Source organism: Ixodes scapularis, unplaced genomic scaffold, assembly GCF_016920785.2.
Source record: "Ixodes scapularis isolate PalLabHiFi unplaced genomic scaffold, ASM1692078v2 PGA_scaffold6__148_contigs__length_123643588, whole genome shotgun sequence".
NCBI lineage: Eukaryota > Metazoa > Arthropoda > Arachnida > Ixodida > Ixodidae > Ixodes > Ixodes scapularis.
This window is the reverse complement of record NW_024609881.1, coordinates 32,332,601-32,357,028: the sequence shown is the minus strand read 5'-3', so window position 1 is coordinate 32,357,028 and position 24,428 is coordinate 32,332,601. Positions and strand designations below refer to the sequence as shown.

Below are 24,428 nucleotides of genomic sequence, written 5' to 3'. Positions count from 1 at the left end.
ACCACCAAATCAAACACAACGTCCCATGTCGAGCCCTCCCTTCCCTCCTAACCCACCGAGAACCTTCTGGCGTCACCTACAACGCCCTTCCGTCGTTTTCCCGGCATTTTCTTTTGTTGTTTTCTGCCGGAGCGTGATATATAGCGTCTAGAGGTGAAGCCCTGCCTCTGACGCATCGTTTCGAAGGATAGTGGGACTCTCGCAATCCGCAGGCGGAAAACTGGCCAAAGATAAGCCGCTATTCTAGCGGAAACGGCGTCACCCGTCTAGTAACCGCTTATCAGCGTTTCAAGCGGTGCTATTGCCTTCGGCAAGGATATGTATGTCTTCAACAAGTCGAGATCGAAACTGCAACTATGAAGGAGGCAGCGAAGACCATTCGTCCAGAATTGGCAAAGTGCGAGCATTAAGTTAACTTGTATCGGTGCCAACGTCCCAGCTTTATCAGCGTCGTCGTGAAACTGAGCAGCAGAGATAGAGGTAGGCATAAATTAGACTGAGGTAGGTAGGGCGTGGATGCCTAACTACGATGACGTCACTTCGGAGTGCCAGAGGGATGCTGGGAGGAAGGTGTCGTGATCCTGTGTGGTGTGAGTGACACCTTGCGTACTGACTTATCGCGTCCAAGCGACACATTCACCGCAAACCAGGGCACATTGTGGTTGCAAACGAAATATCACAAGAGGATGAACAGAGGTGATAACAAGTACCGCATTTGGTTATGCGTAGATAATCGTTGTTGATGTGCCTAAAGCAGGTTGTTGAGCATTGAGGTTATATTTTACTGAATTATCTGTTTGTTATTTTGTATCTTACCCATACGCTTCAAGAACGAACCAGAGTTATGCGTCAGGACTCAGGGTAAAGTTTTTTTTAGATTTGACGAAAGAGTTAAGTCGTCCCAGTAAATTTAGCTTAAAGATAAAAAATACACTTTGTTTAACCTGCCAAACATTTGTATGTTGTCTCGAAAGAATGTATGCAAGCAAGTGTGATCATCACCCACTTTCTTTTTAATTTTCGTCAGGCGTCTCATGATGAACCCCTTAAATTTCCTCTAACATAGGGGCTTTCGATAACGGATCATATTTTTTTACTTGCACTTTACTATCACGACAACCAAGCGGGCCATTGCAACTGAAGCCACGACAGAGAAAATCTAACTCCGTGTTAACGCAAGTCGGCGAAGTGAGAAACACGTGGCTCCTTTGAACCGATAAGACCTTGCGACGCCTTTCTATCTGAAAGATAACAGCACCCCACAAAAGATACAAGTTTACAACGAAAGCTTGTCTTGGACTATGCAGTGGCCCTATGCCAACCCCACAAAGACCAAAGAAAATTAAAATTCGTGAAAAATTTGTTTACCCAATTTACACGCTTTATTCAAACTATCCAATTGTATCTCTACTGTTGAACCAATTTCCAGAATAATAATTCAACCCATAACTTCGGATGGAAGACAAAATTTATTCCCAGAAAATAATTTGCCAGTTGGAGTTTAAAGATTTCTTCTCAAAATTCTCGGGAAAAAACCTCTAAATAACAAAATAAACGTCTTCACTGATGGCCGTCGTGGGCGGCCTCATGAGGCAATCGCACGAAGACTCATCCCGACGCCGCCTACAACCTATAGCCGTTCGGCGAAATATGGCAGTCCCCGTGGTAATTGCGCAGTGCGCCCCATAGTGACCTAGTACAATAAACACATCGCTAAGACGGGCGCCGACCCGGGGCCGCAAACCATAAAGAAAGCCGAACCCGGGCGCCACGAGCGGAGCTCCAAGGCGGTCAGAGCCGACCCAGCCGGAGTTGTAGCCATGGCCGTTGTTTGGAAGAGCCGTCAACTTCTCTTCTTCACTGCTGTTTCTCTCTGGCTCGTTTGCGGCGCGGGCGCGGCTCACCCCTCCCCAGCAGAGGAAGCGCTTGAGGATCGCATACAGGCGGGCATCGTTGGGGAGGAATGTTTGGATCGCTGCGACGCACGGGATGAATCTAACGTGACCATGTGCGCCTGCCGACCTCCTGAAGAGTGTGCCCTCAGGGGAGACTGTTGTGCGGACCGCTACTACGCCGAGCAAGAGAGGCCGAACCTGCAGTGTGTGCCGGCGTTCAACAGAGAAATCGTGGCCGTCGCGTTGTGCCCCAGCTCGTGGAAGGAGCCGAAGACTCTGCTCTTGTGCGAAGGTGTCCAGAATAAGAATTACACTTACCTTCAATATATTCCGGTGCTAAGCAGGAAATCCAAGCAAGTTTACCGCAACGTCTTTTGCGCGTCGTGCAACGGAGACACAAGCGACCTGTTACCGTGGACGCTGTCGCTCGAATGCGAATCGAAGGAAGTCACGCAGGCATTCTCCGACGGTACTGCCCAAAAAGAAGCAATTATGACCTACTCCACTAACTCCAGGTTTCTTTTTGTGAGCTGGAAAAACCACTCAACTCGATGTCGCATCCTGGCTCATGAACTCTTGCCACAAAATTATTCCGACGTGCTCGGTCTCACCCCTTGTGTGATCCAGCCCATTGTTTGGACGTGTCCCGCAAGCTTCGACGACCCCGTGATCAGGTCCAAGTGTCACAGCTACACCAGTCTGATCGAACACTCGAAGACTCAACTGAGGTATCGAAACTTTCACTGTGCCCTATGCAACGGCCGCAAACCGAAAGACCTCCGCTGTGGTTTCTTGGAGCCGCGAGGATCGGAGGTCAAGATACACGGTTACATGTCCTACGCCATCGTGATGGATTTCAGCAACTGGATGGGCGCAGGGGACAGCGACGACAGGCGCGAGATGGCGTCCGCGCCTCGATTCAACCGCTGTGGTCGCGAACAAGTTTTCGACCCGCTGACACTCACCTGCCATCACTCGAGCTGCCCACCGGACGTGTGCCACACGAAGGACTGCGAATGGACCCGTTTCTCGAGAGACGATATTGTTCCCTCTGACCATGGGAAGTTCTTCAGGATCCCTAAGATGGAGCTAACCCTCGACATCTCCGATATGCAAGGAGACAAACTTTCCGAGGACCACGTCTTGGTGTGCCTTCCCCTTCCGAGGATGAGCGCCCTTCGGCCTACTGCTGGCATTCAGGACGTGCTCTCGACCGTCGTGCTCCTCATCTCAGTGATCTGCCTTGTCCTTCATGTCGCGGCGTATGCCCTAGCACCCAAGCTTCGTACCGGTCCCTCGAGACTTCTCCTCTGCCTTGCGGTATCTGTGCTTGTAGCGCAGGCGAGCTTCGTCGCTGGTGGGATGCTCTTCATGCCCAATACTAAGCTATGCGCTGCCCTTGGGATCGTTTCCCACGGAGGGCACCTGGCAGCCTTCTTCTGGATGAATGCGATGGCAGTGGACATCCAGCGCACGTTCCGCGCTGGTATCAGGTGAGTGATGGGAGAACGCCCTAGTGGGGCTATATACAAAAACAAAATATGATAAATCAACCAGCACGTGCAGATGATTTACGAACTTCAGCTTGTGAGCGAAAATGTCCTGATACGGCTTGTTTTCATCAATGAAAGAAAAGTTTCCGCGTAATTATACAACTTGGTGTTATTTAGAGAGTGTTTTTAAGGATTTACATATTTCTTTTAAAAAAAGCCGTGAAAGCTGCAGGGATGCGGTTTCTGCAGTGAGTTATATTTTAAAATTAAACCAAAGACAAGGGAGGTAGAATGTAGCGAGGGGGTAGAGGTCTACTTAGAATTGGTGTTTTTTATTGAGGAAAACATACAAAATTGAGGTGACAATAAAAAGGAGGAAAATGAACTAATAAAAAGCATGAGTATCCGCCAGTAAAAAAGGGCGGGGGAGAGAAAGAGAAATACCACTAAAAAAGAGAGAGAAGTAAAAGAAGGGGTAAGCTCTAAGTTCGATGGCTGGGTTACACATTTGCATGAATCGAACTCAACCTATCCCAAACGACAGTGACATCCAGGACACCGGGACAACCGGATTCCCTTCTCTTTGGCCTAATTTTACATTGTCTTTGCATTAAATTTAACTATGACATAAATAGCCAACTAGCCCACCAAATGATTTTAATGGAGATACACTGCCAAGGGGACATAATCACCACAAGTCCGTTAATTTAAAAAAAATATTTGTTAATCAACTTTTTAGTTATAAAGAAAATTATATGGTTCTTAACAAAAAGACGCTGAACAAAAAGTCGCTGACACCCACTAAATATGTAAATTCGCGAAAGATTTGGGGCCCATGAAAGACTCATTTACGGGCTTGAATTGGCGCTCGTGCAACAGGCGCAAACCTAAACAACCACACCTTTGCCTTTAATTGCATTATAAGCATTATATTCACGCCCTTGCGGAGTTTCCGTCTGTTATCAACCGCGTTTTTGACCCGCCGGCATTGCCCGCTTCGCAAGAGTGGTAGCCTACCAAATAAGTAAATTTTACGTAGGTCCGGGTGCGTGGTTAGCGTGGGTGGGGGGACCCACGCTAACCACGCACCCAGACCTTCCTGAAATTTACTATTTGGTGGCTTTAGATGATTCTCGGCGACACTTGTGCCCGGTCGTTGAATAGTGTAATAAATTACCGTTAAAAAGTGCCTTCACTCAGAACTAATGGATTATTTTACTCGCTAGGTTACCAACTACTTTCGCGTTACGTTTTCCTTATAAACTTATCCAGAAAACAATAGAAACAAGTCTGACGCTTTAAAAAATGTGATGCAACGCTAATTCCCATTTCGCGTACGCCCGGGTTATGGTAGCCCTCTTGAAAATGAAATATTGTATTTAGGAGAAAGAATGCAGGTACACTCCGTTCAACTGTGAGCTGCCAAGGCAGCGAAAGCTGCCACCATACCAGCCATCCCGCTAGCTTACGGCCTCCGGAAACGATCCCTCAAATTGTGCAGACAAAGCTAGCGCTGCGCGTGCTCAGTAGCAGCGACTATTTCCGCTAGGAGATCAAGAAGACAACGCCGACTCGGCGTGGTTTTCTTGAGATTTGTTTTTCGCGTGTTCGTCATTCCTTGCACGTTTTTCCTAGTGCTTCTAGTGACCGGTCATACAAAAAAAAAAATCGTGTTTTCTTTACAATTATTCTCCTCTTCTCGATGTTTTTTTTTTTTCTTTTTTTGCTGATTTTTTATTGTGTACCTAAATTGCCTGCTCATATTACTCCAGTTTCTGTATTGTGTTAATATTTTTTTAATGTAACGAATAGTTAAAGTAATTCGTTCACAACATTCGTAACTAAATTACATTACAAATTACTAATGCAAGAAATTAACATGGCGATTACGGAATTACTTGAAAGAGTAACAGATTACAAGAAATCCGTTACTTGTAGCGGGTTACCTCTCAAATCTGCTTCCGGCTGTATTCTTTTTTTTTTTTTTGCATCTGTCTCTTTTCAATAGTTTAAAACCTACTGGACACATTTTAGTTAATTATCCGACTTCTGCTGACGATTAGCCCCCTCTATTAAACCCCCTGATCGTATACCTCACCTGCACAGACCGCGAAAAGCGTAACAAAACACCATGTATACAAATAAGGTAACCAAGGGTAACTAGACTAGAGCCGCGTAAGTAGAGGGTTTGGCCATTCATTGGGATGTATAGGAGGCAAATGAGGAGACGCAATTGGCCGTTCGAATGTGGCCAACCAGGAGCCGAAAATAATGCCCTGGCGATGGTCGCGAGAAACGAAATTAATAAGTGCGTCAGGGTAACTCTCGCTGGCTGAAAATATTGTGCGCGTGATCTTTTAATCACAGTCATCCGAGATCATGGTAGAAGAGCGCAACTAGCAGAACCGTCGACATAATCCGTACGCCAGGCGCCGAGGGCCGGGAATCTGCCGTCCGAGCTGTAACACTCTGTCCGAGCAAAACAGAGTTTGAGCGGCACATTTGCTTCTTACATCTTTCTGCACGATCATGATCGAAACATCATGTGCACCCTATTTTCAACCAGGAAGGGTTACTATATTTAAGTCTTACGCGCTTATTAAATTATTAAAACTGCTTCTCGCTACCACCGCTAGGAGATTCTTTTCGGCTTATGGTCGGCCAAGAGAACATGTCAAGCCCTCTTTCTGCGTCTAGTGCACGCCCTGACTCTCTCTGCCGGCGCCTCCCATTGATCAAACGTTTTCTATACACCACTCTGAACTAGACGAAACGGGACTGAGAAACGTAGATTACTTATTAAGTCAAAACCGTCGTCGACAGCTTCGAGGAGACGTGGTGAGGCAAGTGTTTATCTGTTTTAGTGTTCCAATCAATACTAGATTTCTTTTTCTTCTGGTATTCAGGTCACGTGCACGTTCCCTGAAAGTTAGACCAAATACCGCTTAATTACGACTGTGTGGGCAACCTGTATTGTGTAATCACTGCGATATCCGCTGCCAATATCGTGTACACCTAGCAAATGTTCAATATTAGCTTATCTACTAAGGCTTGATTTTTATTCTGTAATTATCAACAAAGGGTCTTGCAGACTCGATTACATTTTGTTTTATTGAAATGTCCTGTTTGTTTGCTTTTGATCTGTTTTGTTTCTCCCGGATTGTATGGGTGTAGAAACTCAGTAAAGCAGCAAATATGCATATTAAAAAAGATAGAAATAAATAAAAAAGAAATAAGAATACTCTGAGCGTTCCATCGCCACCGAGATCAGAGCGATATGGCTGGCTGGAATTCAACGTAACTTAAAAGAGCCAATGGGAATGTAAAGCAGCCTTTATGATCTGTTCACCGCTAAGCTGAGTGGGCGCTGGAAGTTACGTACTCTTTGGTTCAGTGATATGTCGGTCTTTCGCCACGTGATCATGCTCCCGTTTATAAAGGCGTGCAGAGAACCAGAACAGACGGCGAAAGGCACTCGCTTCATTGGTCCGTCGAGCGCTCACACCGCCCTCTCAGAGGTAAACACGAAGTCTGGTATGCTTTTAAATGCGATAGCATTCCGGACGAACCATACGTACTACCGTGCAAAAAAAAAAAAAAAACATTCGGCACGCATGTATTGTGTGCAGGGCTCAACGACACGAAACAAACAATCGGAGCAAGTGACCTCGCACATATGCAGTTACCGTAGCAATGCCTAGGCTATTTAAAAGTCGGAGCCATGTGCTTCGTCTCCGCTAAAGTAACACGGTCCTTAAGGAAAGCAAATGTCGTTTCTCTACCGAAGCCAAGCACTCAGCTGCTCTTTTTCCTTTGGTTCAGTACTTACTACTGTATACACTTTCTTGGAGCTGCGCATACAGGGGAAATGCGGCCAGCAAACGTGATGTGATACATTAGTTTCTGAACGGCAGATACACTTAACAGTGATATATTACGTTTATATTATATTATGTGTATATCTATAAACTAAGACAGACGCATTTGAGTTGCACTAATGCTACAAAAAGGCCTATGGCTGGTGGCGGGTGGCCGGTTGGCGGGAAGTCGGCACTTGGATCTGAAAATTACGGGAATTGGTCTTAAATTAGATAGACGAATTCCTGGACGTCCACAAAACATGTTTCAAGAAGTGTTCACAACAGTTTTTACACTTTAACGCAGAAACGTTTAGCGTACCAAGAGCGTTCAAGATGCCGGGGCATTTCATAAAAAGCTTAAAAAGCGATTTCCAAAACAAAAAAAAAATTGCTGTAGAACATTTGCGCATGGTTAAAAAGCGTGCTGATATTGCTTGCACGCCATATCAGCGGGTGGCTTTGCTGGTATGCACGTGTCTTCTACAGCCTTCATTTCATGGGAAAGATTTTTTAGGGCAAATTAATTGACACTCTAATGCTCGAACTGAGGCAGTCAGGGGCCTTGAAGTGCTAGTAAACTGTAAACTATTGTTCGAATCTCATGTCACTAACATTTGTGCTACCAGTCTTTAAGTGCTCGGGATGATTTCACGTTTTATTCAACACTTCCAGGCACTTGATACTATATTACGCTCATTTTGTGTTTTGCTTAGGCCACAACTTGTATTTGCGTCTGTTGTATGGAACCTTCTTTCATATAGCGATTGCAGAAGCTTTGAAATGGTGCAAAGGCGTCTGATACGCATAGTCTACGATAGGCATTTTAACAGGAGACTCTATTTGGAGTATACTTTTCTTGTGAAAGTTTTAAACCTCAGAACCCTATATAATTGACCGCAGGCATTGCCGGGATGTGGTGTTTTTACAGAAACTCATACAAGGTTGTTTCGATGTACCTGATCTTCTGAGCAGTACAAGCTCACGTGTGTAAGCTAAGCACACGCGACTCTGCGATACATTTATCCTGACAAGCGGATTGAAGGGTCACCAATGCATAGAATTCAAATTTTTTATAATAGCCTTATGCAGCATGATTTCTTTTCCATGCCTTATTGTACTTTAAATACCGAGTTGTGTATGTAATTTGTTTTATTATGACTGATGTTTCACTCCTGCATTTTGACGTCTTTGCATGTTGAACTCATTTGTGCATTTTATGTGCACCAATATCCCCAAAAGCCTTCACGGTGTTTTGGGCACGCAATAAATACCGATATCAATACCAATATTTTATTGCGTGCTCAGTCCGACCGTAGTTGATGCTACCAGCCGATGAAGCTAACAAAGCAGCACCAAATAAAAATGCAACGTCATGGGCCTCGTCGATTTTTTGCGCTTTCCGTCACCGGGTAAACCAATCGCTCATAAAAAAAAAACGCATGATCATGGCGAATACGCTATCCGTGATTGAGCTTGTGGTGATTGCAAGCGCCCAAAGGTGAGCGCCATGACCATACAGTTTTGGCTCAAAATATTAACATAACAAAATATAAAAGCGACTGGGAATAAAATATACACAAACAGAGCATGTCTGAGTAAAACTCGTTTGTAGACAGAGAGCGAATAATGCACCGACGCCGATCCTGGGACGACACGGTGAAACAGACTACGAACTTATGGCACCGTAATTTATTGCAACATTTAAAAAAAAGGGGTAAGTGCGTTATATCTCTCTTGGTTGCGTTTTTTTTTTAATATTATGGCATTCATCGGTGCATCCGACCCTAGCGTATAGTCTGACCCGTGTGCACAAGAGTTAAGGGATGAATACTTGTCTCTACATACAACTTGGGCTTGTAAACATGTTGTCAATCGGCACTCCATCTGCGTGCACCTCGCTCCTGCTTCCCCGTTATTTTGGTGCCTTTATTATATCATCACTGATTCACTGTGCTTCACCTTAAAAGGTGGTTCGCAGCGGCCGCCACGAGCCATATCCTAGCAAATGAAGCGCTTTGAGCGTATTTTGTGACTACGCACCAGCTCTATGGACAGTGGCCTACCAACTTGTTTTTGAGTGGGGGGGCAAACCAGACCCTCCCCCCTCCCCCGGGCCGGCGTGGTGCCCTTGGTTTCTATGGAGTGAAGACAAACTTTTACACTGTACGTACGTTTACATGGATGCGACAGCAGCGCATCGGATCCAGGTAAGGAATCGAAAGGTTCCATGTAAACGGCTCGGTTCGCATCCGATCCGATCCGATCCGCTTGGACGAGGTGGTTTGAGATGCTCAATGTGAATCGAGGCTCTCCATGTATACGCTAGCGGATCGAATCGAGCGCTCGAGCGAGAGATCACGGGAACGGTTCGTTGCATGCCGGTAGCGGATGCGGACGGCCTGGACGACCGGTGGCGGCAGCAAATTCAGGTGGCGGCAACTTTCCCCGTGTGGTTTTCACTCACAAGGAGACGGAGACATTCCTTGCACTAATAAGTGAAATGAGTGTTAGCTCATTACTGGACTCGCGCCGGCAGCGCAACGAACCCTGCTTATCACATTATCATTCTATTTTTCTTAATGATTGCTTCGAATGTCCGCGAGTGCTCAGAAAGCGTCAGAAGAAATCGTCTCAAAGGAAAAAAAATTGTCTTAAAAATAAAAAAAAAACGAGAAAAAATAATGTGACAAGCATGTGTACCGAAGGTACAGATGGAGTCGCGATTTTAACAAAGTGACGAATGCTGCATCAGCCGTGGTAATTCACGATATTTTTGTGTTTACGTCATGTATCGGCCGTAAAGCGTAACATTCGAATAATGTTGCGTAAGTTAAAGAGGACGTAACTTTAACTTTTATTCCCTTTGGACGTAACTTTCATTTTTATTTCGAGTTCCGTCGGAAGTAACTTGAAACCTTGGGGTAAAGTTACGTCGGATGTAACTTTAATTTCTATTTTGGGTTCCGTCGGACGTAAAGCTAGACAATGCGTAAGTCGTCACAGGCATTCACCTCAACTACGCCAGATGACGTAGTAGTTTAATGACAGCCAGCTCTTGGGAGGTCCAGCCGCTGGTCAGGAAAGGACGCAGCGGCGTAATGCCGCAACGTATGCGTCGGTAGCGGTGTTAATGTTGAAGAAAGGCGGCAACGAAGACGGCATAATAAAGGTTTGTGCACGCGACAACCAGTGAAACAAAATAAAGTTGCTGAAATACCAAACAGAACGCCAGCTCCGCTGCACTGTCAGCCATTTGCGCTGCCCCGAGGTGCCGCTGCGAGCTGAATTGCGACTTCCGCCACGCTGGGCAAACCGGAGACCCCGGAAACAATCGAAAGGTCACGAGGTGCGGCTACTGGTCGATGCGAATTCATGTAAACGTAGACAATGATGTAGAGTTAAGTAGGGATATCTGTTTTGCGGAGGTTTTTTTTTTTCGAATTTTTTTCTTAAAGCATTAATTAGGATTGTCAGCGCTTAATAGAGAACTTGATGTTACTGGTGATCATATTAACACTTGCACGTGGCTTAGGTTCCCTCGCTGTTATTTAGCTGATCTGGAGCGCCAGCGCAGCGCTTTCATTTGTCCGTCGGCTTCGCGTGAAATCAGCGCGTTTTACACTTCAAATTCTGCAACAGGAGAACACACATTCAATTTTCTTTGGTCTGTGGAATTTAGGGGTTTAGTGATTAAAGACAACAAGATACAATTCCAAGGGCGGAAAAGGCACAATCACAAGTTTATTGCTGATATAAATCCACCGCGCATGCAAAGATCCGAAAGGTAAACTAAAACACCAAAAGAAAAGAAATTAACGTACTCGACATAGTATTCGCACTGCTTGGGATCCCCGAATGTTATACGCTTCCAGCTGTGACTTTTTTTTCCTGTGGTTGTGGAGACGAACTTCCTCATGACTTGCACTGGATCGAGCGCAGCAGTTCTCTCTCGGTGAACATGAAGGAGAATGAGATGAGTAAGTCGGGACTGGGACATCGTCAACCAGAGGCCGCTGAATGATCTCTCCGAAGTCACTAAAATAGCCTGATCAGAATCAGCATCAGGCTAAAGTATGAAGCGTGAATCCCCAGGCGCTCTTTGAATCCATCTGAAGACGGTACTTTCCCTTTCCCTGGGACGCGAGGATTTGTTCTAGCCTCAGGAGCAAGTTTGAACCATCCTTTGTGAACCATTGTTGCACTTTATTGATGAGCCGGTCAACAACTGCATAACAACCTTGTCGAGCTTTCTGGTCGAGGTGAAGCTGTACCGGAGGCGAAACAACATCGAAATCTTCCCTCTCCTTCTTGACATCGCAGCGTTGAGGACGCAAAATCCGTCGTCAAGGTCGCGTAGCATCGGTCAAACTTGTCTCGTTTTTGAACCAAGTCCCAAGTTAACAATAGGGAGTTTTAGTGGACCGTGTTTCCCCATCAGCTAAGCCCCTCCGCTACCCAGAACTCTACAGCCAAGGCAATCGGCACGCAGGCGCAGTGGTGGTTTCTTCGTTGCGGAAGGCTTAGCAAAGGGGGAAACACAGTCTACTAAAACTCCCTAATGACTAATGGCGTTGTTTACGTGCTTTCCATGGAGTTGGAGGTTGGAGCTTATGTTTTGGAAGAGCTCGGCAGCAACAAGAAAGCATAAGGAAACTGTGTGTTTTTATTTTTTCTTGTTCAGTTCTCAACCGCTATATCAGTTAAAATATTAATTAAAATCAAATCTTTAACCAAATAATCGGAAGGTTGATCGGTTAATTGTCCAGCTCTACTTTATCAAAAAGTATATTCTCGCGGAGAGCCTCAATCGACAGCTTCTCATTTCGGGAAACAAACTTCCGATTATTCTAACTAAACGACAACATTTATTAACTTCGATGTTGCTTTTATCAAGGCAGGGGGGTAAAGGTAAATAATAATAATTTCCACGTGCCGACTTCTATTGCATCCAACTCTAACTGCAATATACGATACGAAATGGGACATGCCAGCAATCATTCCAGGTGCTGACGCAAGTGAATGAGTCTGGTGGGACATTTAATCAAACACCTTTCCTTCGAAAGCCATTCCATGAAGTGGCGTTGATCCAAACGCCCCTCACTTGATCGCAAGAAAATAGGAGAGGGGGGGGGGGGGGGGCATTTGAGCTCGAACAACCATATTGCCCTACTGAGGACAGAACATAAGCAAGGTACAGAAGTCGCGACAAGACAAATATCAGTAGTTATCAGCTGCCCTCAAACATATTACATTCAACGAGATTATAAACATCATTTACTTGGAGCAAGCAGGTTCAGAGAGAGCAGGGTCGACCGGATGACCGAGACGTCTGGAGCGAGAAGTTGACACCGTTGGTGGAGGGCGACTCGGGATGAAAGCGGGATATAGAAGCAGTACTTCAGAAGAGCCCGATGTCTCAAAATAGACACTGATTAAATACATGTCTACTGTGACAACGTCAACATCACACAGCATATATCGAAGGAGCTCGTTGCGCCTTTTAAGATGATCTCGCAGCAAAACTTCTGCGAAAATATTAACTTTTTGAGAATCCAGATAGCCTGGGGTGCTGCCATTGTTAGGCCTTTGCACTCTAATCTTCCTCCGATTTTGGAAAAGAGTTCCCTTCAACGAAAAAACAATAAAAACAGCTTCGCCTTTTGTTTAGATACAATTTCGCACTGCAAAGGCTTACGAGAATAATCCCAATCTGCTCACCATGTGGTGCCTCCAGACAGTCTCAAAATCACCGTTTTTTCAGCTTTCCGCAGTTGCAGACAAGTACATGCGTCAATGAAGCGTGATTCCCCGATGCCGTCCAGATTCGGGAGAAGTGCGCGCTGACCTTGTCGCAGGGACAAACGCATTCATCGGGTCTGCCAGCAAGTCGAGACGAGTTGGTTTCTTCAACGGTCCTCTGCACAGACTGCCCAGACGACACGGAGCCGCTAGGATAATCCAAAACTTGTTGGGAATTTCCTCGTCCGATGGAAACTCAAGGCGGCACGAGATGGCAGAGCGAATTGCAAATACTTCACGGCCAAATCCCTTGGGCGCCGCCGGCCAGCGTATGCCTTGCCCAGTGGCGACTGTTTCAGGGGGGGGGGGGGGGGGGGGGGGGGGGCAAAACACATGCTTTGCCCCCCCACTCTGAGAACCGGGGGGGGAGGGGCAAGCGCTCCCTTTGCCCCCCCCCCCCTTCCCCGGTTGGTACGCCCATGGCTATGGATTTTTTGGTATTTTAGGGCCCTATATTTTTCAGCAGATCCAGTACTTTCGGTATTAATTTTGGGTGTCGGAACAAAACTGTTGGGCTTAGCGGGCCTACGTTGGAGAATAGAGGACCCAGGCTGGTATTCACCAAACTCCGAGGGACATACGGGCCACGGAAAAACTTTGAAAACGTCCCCGTACCGGCAAGGAAAAAGAAACGAGATAAAATGCGTGCTTCTGTGAACAGTCTCGTAAAGGTTAGTTGAAAAAATCAATAAATTACAAGTAACAAAAACTTTTGCGCAAAAAGATAATCAATTTCATTACCCCCTAGCTCGAGACCAAAATAATTGGCCGTTACTTGAAAACGTTAACCGTTAAATACAGGGTGTCACAAAAAAAATTACAGGCTTTTTTTCACCGTGAAGATAAACTAGGCATCGCCGAACGCTCATTCTGCGCCCAAAGGTAGCGCTAGAGGTCACAACCAGATGCCAAAGTTTCAGCCCGATCCAATGAATTATTCAAAAGTTGTGATTTTCTGAAAATTTCAATGAGAAAATGGAGCCCATTTTCGCCCGTTTTCGGTGTCTGGAGCCCATAGAGCCCATGCATTCAAAAACTCCGTTGGCTGTCATTTTTCCATTGAAAATGTCAAAAAATCACTTATAACTTTTGATTAAGTTATCGGATTGGGCTGGAACTTTGGCATCTGGTTGGGACCTCTAGCGCTACCTTTGGGCGCAGAATGAGCCTTCGGCGATGCCTAGTTCATTTTTGCGGTAAAAAAGACCGTGTGAATTTTCTTTTGTGACACCCTGTAGTTCTCCGTTGACTTCAGATTTACAAAAACGTTAAAAACCGAATTATGAATTGGTTATCCTTTTTAGCCCGATAATTTTGGTAGACCTTCCTCGTGTCGGCATTTTGGCTTGAGGACTCCTTGGTAGGAAACTCGTACGAGGAAAAAATGGCACCACTAGAAACCGGAGGGAAGAACCCAACGATTACTACTAAGTTGAAAACTTTCAAAAATATTCAGATTACCCTTGTGATTGCTTTCTAATAAATGTAATCGAATTACTAGCAAATCATCCTAAAAACTTAATGATTAAGAGTAATTTGATTACCTGTAATGAGTGCCGTACAAGTCTTGTTCTGAGGCAAAGATCCTACCGGGCGGTTCATTGAGGAACAGAACATAAAGCTGTAGTCAAACATTTTCTTCCAATGAAGCTTGTTGCTTTCATTATTTCTCAAAGACAGCTCCTATAGACCTCTCCAGAAAATCCCACAAGGTGTCAATCCCACACTGCACCACGCGGCGACGAGAATTGTGTGGCAGGCTCGTATACGCTCCGCACGTGAACTGGAATTTGGCTCAATTTCTTCTGTCTTACCTCTGCGAGTTCAGAAAACGAAGGAAATAGAGCGAAGAAGTCACAAAGACAACATGCACCCTGTTTTGTTGTTGTTCTGCTTTTTTTTTCCGTTCTGAAATAGCAAAATTATAAACAAACGTGAACCGTTCCTTCTATTTTGGAGTATGCTCCTCCACGCGCCGTATACATCCGATTGACGTAGCCCGTCGAAAAGACGATGGAACAGCCCTTGGAAAAATCAAGATACTAAAACTAAACTATGTATGCTAAGAATTTTTTTTTGTAGGTTAGCTCGCCAAAAGCATACCTGAACTGCACAAAAGGTGTACTTGTGGCTAGTACTAAGAAGACACTTGTAAATGCAAAACTATACTGGATTAACCTTTAAGAAAAAATCAAGTTCAGCGCACTGTTGGTACGCTGCGCAAACTAGTCCTTGCAATTTTTGGATGACAGAGAAAAAAACGACGCTTTCGTCGTTTGAAGCGCATACGTCTTGATAAAATAACAAATATATTTAATCTTAAGTGCACCTACATATATTTTATCTCTATAGATAAGGAAGCATTAAGGATACATTGCGAGCATCCTGAATTTTTTTTTTTTTTTACTGTAGTTTTTGGGGTGAAAACGGGCATAGTACAGATACTTGAGCATATTCGAGCTGTAATGAGACTATACTATCAATGTTTTAAATATGAGCTATGCAAGTATACGTATAGTATAAATGCATAAGTATGCTATAAATTAACTTTAGGTGCACTTTAATTTCCCTTTAAAGGGGCGGTGCAACGATTTTCGGACTTCGGTCAAAGATTTCTGGAAGTTGCCCCCTGACACTTGTGAAGTAAAGAACAGAAAACCGATTTCGCCTGGGTGTCCTAGTTGTTGCGTAAAAAAAAAATAAAGATTGGCATTTCGGGCACCCCTCAACTCACTCCCAGTCTTCAGGGTCACACCTGGTCGCACTCCCAGTGACGTCATTCGGAGTGCCGTGTAGCTTCCCGTGTGCTATCTCGGAGGACGCTTCCCCTCCTTCTCTCTGCGTACATTAGCGGGTGTTATGCTGCAGCTTAGAGCCGTGCGAGGTCACGTAATCTTTCCGCCGTAGTTCCTTCGGCTACCACTTGGGGCTGCAGGTGGGGGAAAAAGCTCGACTTTTGCTTGGCGATTATGCAGGGGAATCGCGACATTTTCAATGAAGGAAGTGTTTTCTCTATCCTCTGGGACACGATAAACAACGTAAAAATGACGAGATGCAAATTCTTTTAATCTTAAAATCGTTGCACCGCCCCTTTAAGTTCACCTAAAGTGTACGGAATGTTTTACTTGCCAACTCCAATAGGTAATTTTACAATTAATTAAGGTATATGGCGCGTTCATAAGTGCACTTATCTACGCTTATACTTATCTTGAAGCATAGTTATGTGTAACTTCACTAAGTATATAAAAAGTAGTTCATTGGTTCAGTGATATCAACGCATCTTCAAAATTACTGCAAGTTGCCACAAAATATTGCTTCTTTACCATACACCGTTTTTTATTTAGGGCACATTGACTAAACAAGTTTAATGTTTGTTTAAAGCGTTTCTTAACATTTATGAACTAATTGTACCAGCAGAGCGCAAAGCCGATTTAAATAAACACATTTAATTTATTTCCGCCGCGCCGGGCAGGTCTTTGAAGACAAACACTGATTAAGGGTGTTTATGATATTGGGTAGAGTTCCAGAGATATAAACTTGTTATTTTTCTGCAAAATATGTCGTTGAAATAAGAATATTAAGGGCCGGCATTAGAGTGCGCGTAGCACCGAGTAAAATAATAGACGGGGAAGAAATGCGGAGTGGCTTTCTATAACAACAATATACGAGAACATCAGTGCACTCCAATTTAGGGCACGTGTATAACTGCTTCGCACTCTACGGGTACCGAAATATTTATCCAACATGAAACTGAAGAAGACAAGCATGAACGTTTCGAAGTGGTAATGACGTTGAGCGTTTTCCAATTCACTTTTGATCTTAGAGCTGCAGCACTCATCATGATTTCCCGCCTGGGGAGGACTCCGCGTTGTCGCAAAAGAAGCCCGAATTTTCCTGGCCAAAGATAATAATAATAATAATAATAATAATAATAGTTTTATTTCTCATCAATGATGAAGTGGAGACCGGAGAAAAAAGCTGCAAAGGAAAAGCTTGACGAGTCTCCGGCCCCCTACAGTGGCGAGACAGACGGCAGCAAGAACAACGAACAAGTTATAAAACAGGGAAGGGAAATAAAGAATGAAATACAGTGGCTTGACAGTCATTCATGATTACATTTTTAGCATGAACATTACAATTTTCACATGTATTCAGCTAAGGTTCAAATCATTACTTGTGAGGCTGTTGAGTAAAACGGTAGGGTGTGTTTGAGCCTTTGTTTACCATAATTTGTTCTGTGAGGGATCATCTTCCAATACTCAATGTGACGAGTGGGATACCCCTGAATATTTTTGGTCAGTGCTGAAAGTTTAGCTAGAAATCGAGAATTCCTTTTTTCTTGGTTTTGAAACTAACGCTCAACCTGTAATTATATAAATTATGTGCAGTAATAATTGCAAGGCGCGTAAAGAAGTCCGCAGTATGAGAGTCATAAGGAGCGTTACATATAATTCTGAATATTTTCTTTTGAAGTAAAAATATCTTACCTAAATTTGTTGACGTGGTCGTTCCCCATACGAGGTGACAATAACTTAAGTATGAGTAGGAAATAGAGTTGTATATATGTAGTCGCACAGAAATTGGCAAGACAGAGCGATTTCGATTAACCAACCCGACGATACAAGATAACTTACTGATAACGTGAATTACGTGGCAGTCCCACGACATGTTTTCAGAAAAAAGAACACCGAGCGTTTTAAAAGAACACACAATGTCAATAGGTGACGCGTTTAAGGTAAGGCTAGTATTGTACGAGACTTCTTTAATTTTAAGACGAAATATAATGGCTTTCGTTTTGCTTGTGTTAATTTTCAGCGAGTTTTCATTTGCCTATGCGTTTAATTTTGATAATGTTTTATTTGCAAGACTGATAAGTGAGTTTGGCTCGTCGGCAGAAAAAAATAAGCTCGTATCGTCAGCATACATAACAAGTTTAGCTTCTTTATCTATGTTAACTATATCATTCACATATATGTTGAATAGGAGCGGACCCAATATGCTACCCTGGGGAACACCGGAAGTAATTGGTTTGACCCAAAGACGAAAAACCACTTAAATGCACATGTTGGTGTCTATGTTTTAAGTATGAACTCAAAAGCGTCAGCGCACGACCGCGAAAACCATAACGTTCAAGTTTTTGAAGTAGGATACTATAGTTTAAACAATCGAAGACTTTGGTGAAATCTATAAATACTTCTAAAACTAGCTTTCTATTCTCAAAGTTCTCCTATATAAATTCTTTTAGTACTAAAAGTGCTGTTTCCGTGGATAGATGTTTTCTAAAGCCGAATTGTGCGGCGTTTAGCAGGCCATGCCTATCAGGAAATGAACTTAATCGGTTATGCAATACATTTTCACACAACACATCACACAGCTTGCCTTGGATGTTTCGCTAATGTGACTGTTTGGCTGCTTGTGTCAAGGATATTCCCTACTCTTTCATAAAATGGGGAATCGCCGCGCTGAAACATGAGGCTCATACGAGAGTAAAGCATACACGCAACTAAACATAGATAAGACTTCAAGAAAACCTCGGCGATCAATTGTTTCCTATTGTACAGATGTCATGCCGGCAGCAAGATACGCCGAGCTCAAATCTAAAGTGACCGAGAGCTCTTTGTTCGAGCATTACCCCTTCGAAGTTCCGGGCTGCCGCAACTGCAGCGCAACTTATGAACCTTAAACTAAACTTCGCGCAAAATGTCTTGTCTCCGTCTGTCTACCTGTTGGCTTGCGCAAGTCAGTGCCCCTCGAGTTTCTATACCGATGCTTTTTTTTTTTTAAATTCAGCTGTAACCTCAGCTGCAGGGCGATATGTGCTAACTCGGGTGTAACAGTTATTTATGCAGATGGTGGGCCTTAAACACCCCCATCCTACTCCTCTATTTCTCTCCTTTCCTGCCAAAGCAGCAATATTACAACTGAAACGGACGAGTAAACACGTGTAACAAACCGGTGGAAGCGCGAAACTTTACCATGCTCCACCACCAAAGGATACCGCCGACACAGCGGAAAAAACAAACCAGAGTAATAAAAAGAGGACTTGAAAGCGAACAGCAGAAAACGCGGCGCCAAAGAACCGCGGCAGTGGCTAGGAGTAGGCCAAGCTGATCTTGTTGGCTGGATTCCACCGTGACCCACGTATTGTCTCATGTAGTGATGGCGGTAACGCTTTCCATGTAATGGCGTTATCGATAACGCGTTACTTCCTTCGCTAACGTAGTAACGTACTAGTCAGTTTTCGAAAAAAGTAACGCGTGACGTAGTTGCGTCACTTTTTCAAGTAACGAGTAACCTGGTTACGTTACGCGTTATATCGTCTTCCAAAATACCTAAAAAATATACTTTTTTTTTTCGTGTTTTCATTCTTCGTTCTACCTTGAGTACAGACGCAGCCGACTCTACGAGATGGTGGGTTCACTTAGATAGTCAAAAGGACACCATCATGGAAATCGTCATGTTTTTGTACTTTTTCTTTTATTATTATCGCAGATCCAATTATAAGCAAAAGAGGACCAATGACTTGCGCTTTTCACGCTGCTGGCCCAGTCCCACTAGCTCGTATAACGTCGACTGCGTCTTAACTTAAAGGACACATGCGAAGGAAAAACATTTTTTTTTAAACAGCTTAGATGGAAAAAGGATATCATAAGACGATTTTACAACGAAGAAAAACATTTTTTTAGGGCTATATTTACGGGGCCACATGAATTTGTAGTTGGCGCCCGCCGCCGCCGCGGAAAAGTGGCCCTTATTTATCACGTGGCTGGCCCTTATTTATCACGTGGTGCTTGCGCTCTTTCGGAACCTTCGTATCGCGTCTAAACGTAACTTATTGATCTTTGAAGTATAACAAAAAACTAAGATTAATAGGTAACTTTTAGACCCCAAAAGAAACTCCTGAAAAAGCGCAAGCAGACGTGATAGACCTCTGCGCCAGTCACACGACGGCGGCGGCGCCCCGAAGCAGACCAACTTGTGCGGCGGCAACGACGGCGGCGTGAAGAAACGTGTTGAAGCGGCGTTCGCACAACGCTCAGCGTGCGGCGGCGACGCAGCGCGGCGGCGCGCGCCTACCACGTGACCAGCGGCGGCTCCCGCGAGCGCCAAAAACAAATTCGTGTAACGCCGTAAATATAGCTGTAATTTTTTTTTCTTCGTTGTAAAATCGTTTTATGACATCCTTTTTCCATCTAAGCTGTCTAAAAAAATGTATTTTTTCTCTTTGCTTGTGTTCTTTAAGTTGAAACGAAGTATAGGCGCCAAGTAATTAATTTTTGCACTCATTCCACGTACAAACATCCAAAGTTTACCTGTATTTTCCTGAAACAAAAGTCCCACTTTAGAAAAAATAAAAGCCGCACACGTTTTTCGTCCTAGTGACGAAAAACGCTGTCGCCATCAAAAAGCTAATAACGTCAATTGATAAATAAAAAGTAAGGCAAGACTAAAGTGCCTTACGTTTCATCGGTACCGGTAACGGTAACGCGCTCCGTTTATTTTAATGAAAGGAAGATTGGTAACATGTCCCTTTATTTTGCAAATAAAAAATAATGTATTTCGTTGTTGTTGTTGTTTTTTTATTAATTTTTTTTTTGTCAACGCTTACAACACTGGTCTCATGCCATAATTTACATCCCAAGAAAGATGTATATTTATTTTTAAGTGTTTCTCCTAGCTAGTTTCTACAAAGAAGCTCGCGAAAAGACCTTTGATGCTGTTTGAGCAAACCTTAAATATTATAATGGTGCTATTTAGAAATCGAGCTAAAAGCATTTTGAAAACGAAAAACAAAATAATGGTTGGCGTAGTGACAGACTTTCTGGTAGCCCCAGTTTCACCGATGGCGCGGTGCTGAAGAAAGGATGTTTCATCAATCGCTTTTGCCGAGATTTCTTTTTTCTCGTAACTGTGCCATTTACTGGATTTTGGATTAGGCCTCTGCCGTTCGATCAATTTAAACGTGAGTTTATGCAACTCGCAAGAGCGTTTGAGTGAGTACTAAGGTACTAAGACGTGCCCGCCTCAGAACCTTGAGGTCGTTTTTCCCGCTTTTGTTTACAGGATCTAAAGTCAGTGTTCGGAAGTACTTTAAGTGCACCGTACTTAAAGTGCTACTATAAGTAGGTTTTGAAAATGTGTACTTTACTTCAGATACATTCTCTGAGAATGTACTTGTACTTTACATAACGCATTTTTTTTTTCTGGTAATTTCCGAGGAAAGTACAACATCCCGACTTCAAAGTAAATTTCCCCAATCGGGTCTCCGTGACATTTAGCTCTTTCAGAAACCACGCGCTCGTGTCCTTGGCCTTCCCAGTAATATTCCCAACTTCTGAGGTCGAGTACAAGAATTCACCATCTTTTAATAAACAAATGTCGTATAGTCTTGTGAAAGTGTTTCAAGACGTCATCCGGTCATTTTTATTTTAGTGAAATAATGGCGGCTTTAAGACCGATACAAATAATTCTCTTTTACGTTGATTGTGCTGAATAACTCATAAGCGAGAGTAAAACAACGACTCTGTGGCCACTTGACTGCATTCAAAATTCACCGCCATTTATTAAAATAACTGATGCACCCCCATTACCGCTGGGACAATGCATATCAGTAGAACCCTGCATATCCGCAGATATCCAAGTAAACTGGCGGATGCCGCGAAAATGAATCAGATTTGGCGGATTGCGGATCAGATACGGAATCCAAAGGCTGCGGATGCGGATCGGATGCGGATCGGATGCGGTAATCCGTGTGTCCGGATGTACAACATTTGCCGAGGCGGCCCGTAAACGTGTGCCGCACACTGTACAGTAAACTAGTGAGTGATACTATGAAGTGCATCATCAAATGTATTGAGGGAGAAAACTACTCTCTTAGACAAAGAATGCCAATCGAGGAGAAAATGGTACTTCACGTCAAGAAAGATTTGATTCTCACCAAAGATTGCTTTAGAGCGTTCTATCTTGCCAAAAATGTCTTTAAAAAAAGTGAAGAATGCAGGAGAATCAGTCGTCCCGGGAAAGCGTGTTCTTGTTTGGCAGGGAAAGAGCAGAAAACGTTCTTTGGGCAAAGAAAACCCAAAACGTACAAGCCACAAGAAAGTAGAAGAAACCTGCAAGTGGCTTCTTTGCAGTAGATCGAGGACACTGAATTCAACCCTTTGGAGTGGTGTAACTTGAGCCAGTACGAGCTTTCCCAACTCATTCTTGCAGCGCAGTTCGTGCATGCCACCCCAGCATCAAGTGCACCTACGGAGAGAGACTTCTCAAGTTTTGCACGTACCAGACATAAAAACAGTCGGACAAGGCATAAATGGTTCGTGAAGTGGCATGATAAGCGGTATAGTAAACCCATCATTCGGACAGAAGAGGCAACAATCTTTGAAACATGATAAGAAAAGGAAAGTCTAGTGTCAAAGTAGATCCCAAGGTCGCGAACCTCGGTGACTGGTGGGATGGTAGATGATTTAAGAACGTAAGAGTAAGATAATATATCGCGTTTATGGAGACATTGATCAGATTTTTGTTTTGTCATTGTTAAGCACCAACAAGTTTGCGGAGTGCCACTCAGATATGCGCAAAAAATGTCATCTTGAAATACACCGCAATCGTCAAATGATCTTATATTCGTGAGTATCTTGATTTCGTCAGCAAACAAAAGCAAGTGACTTTTTTTATGCACTTTTTAATGTCGTTGGTGATTGCGAGGAACAGTAGGGGCCCGAGGTTAGATCCTTGGAGGACCCCAGAAGTCGGGATAAAAGTGTCGGAATAGCTATTCGCAATTCTCACACTGCTACGACGATCAGTTAAGTAAGTCTTAAACCAGTTCAAAAGGGTCGGCGATACTCCATACAATTAGAGCTTTAGCAATAGTAAATCATGATTAACTTTGTCGAAGGCTTTTGTCATATCAAAATAAACAGTATCGACCTGGCCTCGAGAAAGAACTATAGGAACTGAGTAACCAAGAAATGAACTAGTTTACTTTCCACGGAGCGTCCCTTTAAAAGACCATGTTGAGCCCTACTAAATTTCCGTCTAAAATAATACGAAACACGAGTGTAGATGACCATCTCAAATACCTTCGAAGAGGCGCACAGCAAAGTCGCAATATTGGTCGGTAGTTATTTACGTTAGAAACATCACCACTTTTCTGCACTGGTATGACAACAGGCATTTTCCACGATGATGGAAAAACACCACTTTTTAACGAGAGGTTAAATATGTGATTTAATTTGTACACTGGGCTGAGATTGTAATTTCCAGATTGCGGAACCAGGGGGAACGACGTTACGACGTTGACGGTGTTATGGAAATCTCGGAAACTGCGTCCGCGTGTCAACAACATAGCAGCAACATCGTGATTGCAAGCAGTGCCCTGAGCTGTGAAGGAAGACTGGAATTGTCGCCGATGTTACCGAGCACCATGTGTTCGCGTATCTGGTGTAAGAGAAAGATGAGATCACGTAAACTGTCGGGCATTGATGCCGCTGGTCGGGCCGTGATCCCATATGGTGGGTTGTCGTAGGTTGGCATTTTGCTCTACATTAAAGAGCACGTCTGCACGCCTTGAGTGACTACGGTGCAATCGATCGACTTGTAGATAGTCATGTGGAACGCTGTTCTGAAGCGTAGCTCCAATTGTAAGGCCAATGTGAGTGTCGTCTGCGATGTCTTCTTCCCTCCCTCAGAGCGATAGCGCTCTGGGGGAAGGACTGAGCAGTCTTAAACTCAGCAAAAAAAAAAAAGTAAAAGAAAAGCTATCTTTTGTTTTGATGTTTAAATATTCTACAGTTCCTGACCAAAACTTTCCTCTATAGTGGCACACTGAGATTAGCGCTAGAAACTTTCGAGCTCACCACCGTGTTGCTCCGTACACCTAACGCTCGCCACAAGTCGCGGCTTTGACTGCGCTAATGTTGGTCGAAATGCAAATTCTGTGCCCGTAAAGCATCGCTTCCAATTGAGTCAATGCCGCCTCTACAGAGATTAATAAACCTTTCGCTAAAAAACCCAACCATCAAAGAGAATGCTAGGAGCATGGGTACACGGGCTGCACGCTCTCGCCTTCCTTATATAAGAGATTCGAAGTAAATAACCAAAATAAAGCGTTTGATGAACACGCCTGCGAACTGCCATTTGTTTTAGATTTCTGCTGCCGAACAGTTACAGCTGCAGACGCCAGCACCCGCAGCACGTGTACCTACGTTCCCGGCATTCTCTTCGGCGCTCGGGTAATTCGGCAAAAGGTATATTCAAGACGACAACTCCAGCCGCACGGGAGCAGCGAAAATATAAAAACAAATAATTAGATATACAAACTGGGATCCATTGGCGCCATTCTACGACTGCCATGCGGGGAAGCAAACGCATGGCTT

At 44.0% G+C, this 24,428-nt stretch overlaps 1 protein-coding gene across 1 annotated transcript in view; it reads left to right on the top strand.

The window, feature by feature from the left end:
- The first annotated feature begins 290 nt into the window (after window positions 1–290).
- Window positions 291–24,428, top strand: part of LOC8039131 — a 57,940-nt gene continuing 33,802 nt past the window's right edge. Inside the window, exon 1 of the mRNA XM_002413156.5 lies at window positions 291–3,388. Coding sequence (XP_002413201.4) covers window positions 1,821–3,388 — 1,568 coding nt within the window. The 5' untranslated portion in view covers window positions 291–1,820. The remainder of the gene's footprint in view (window positions 3,389–24,428) is intronic.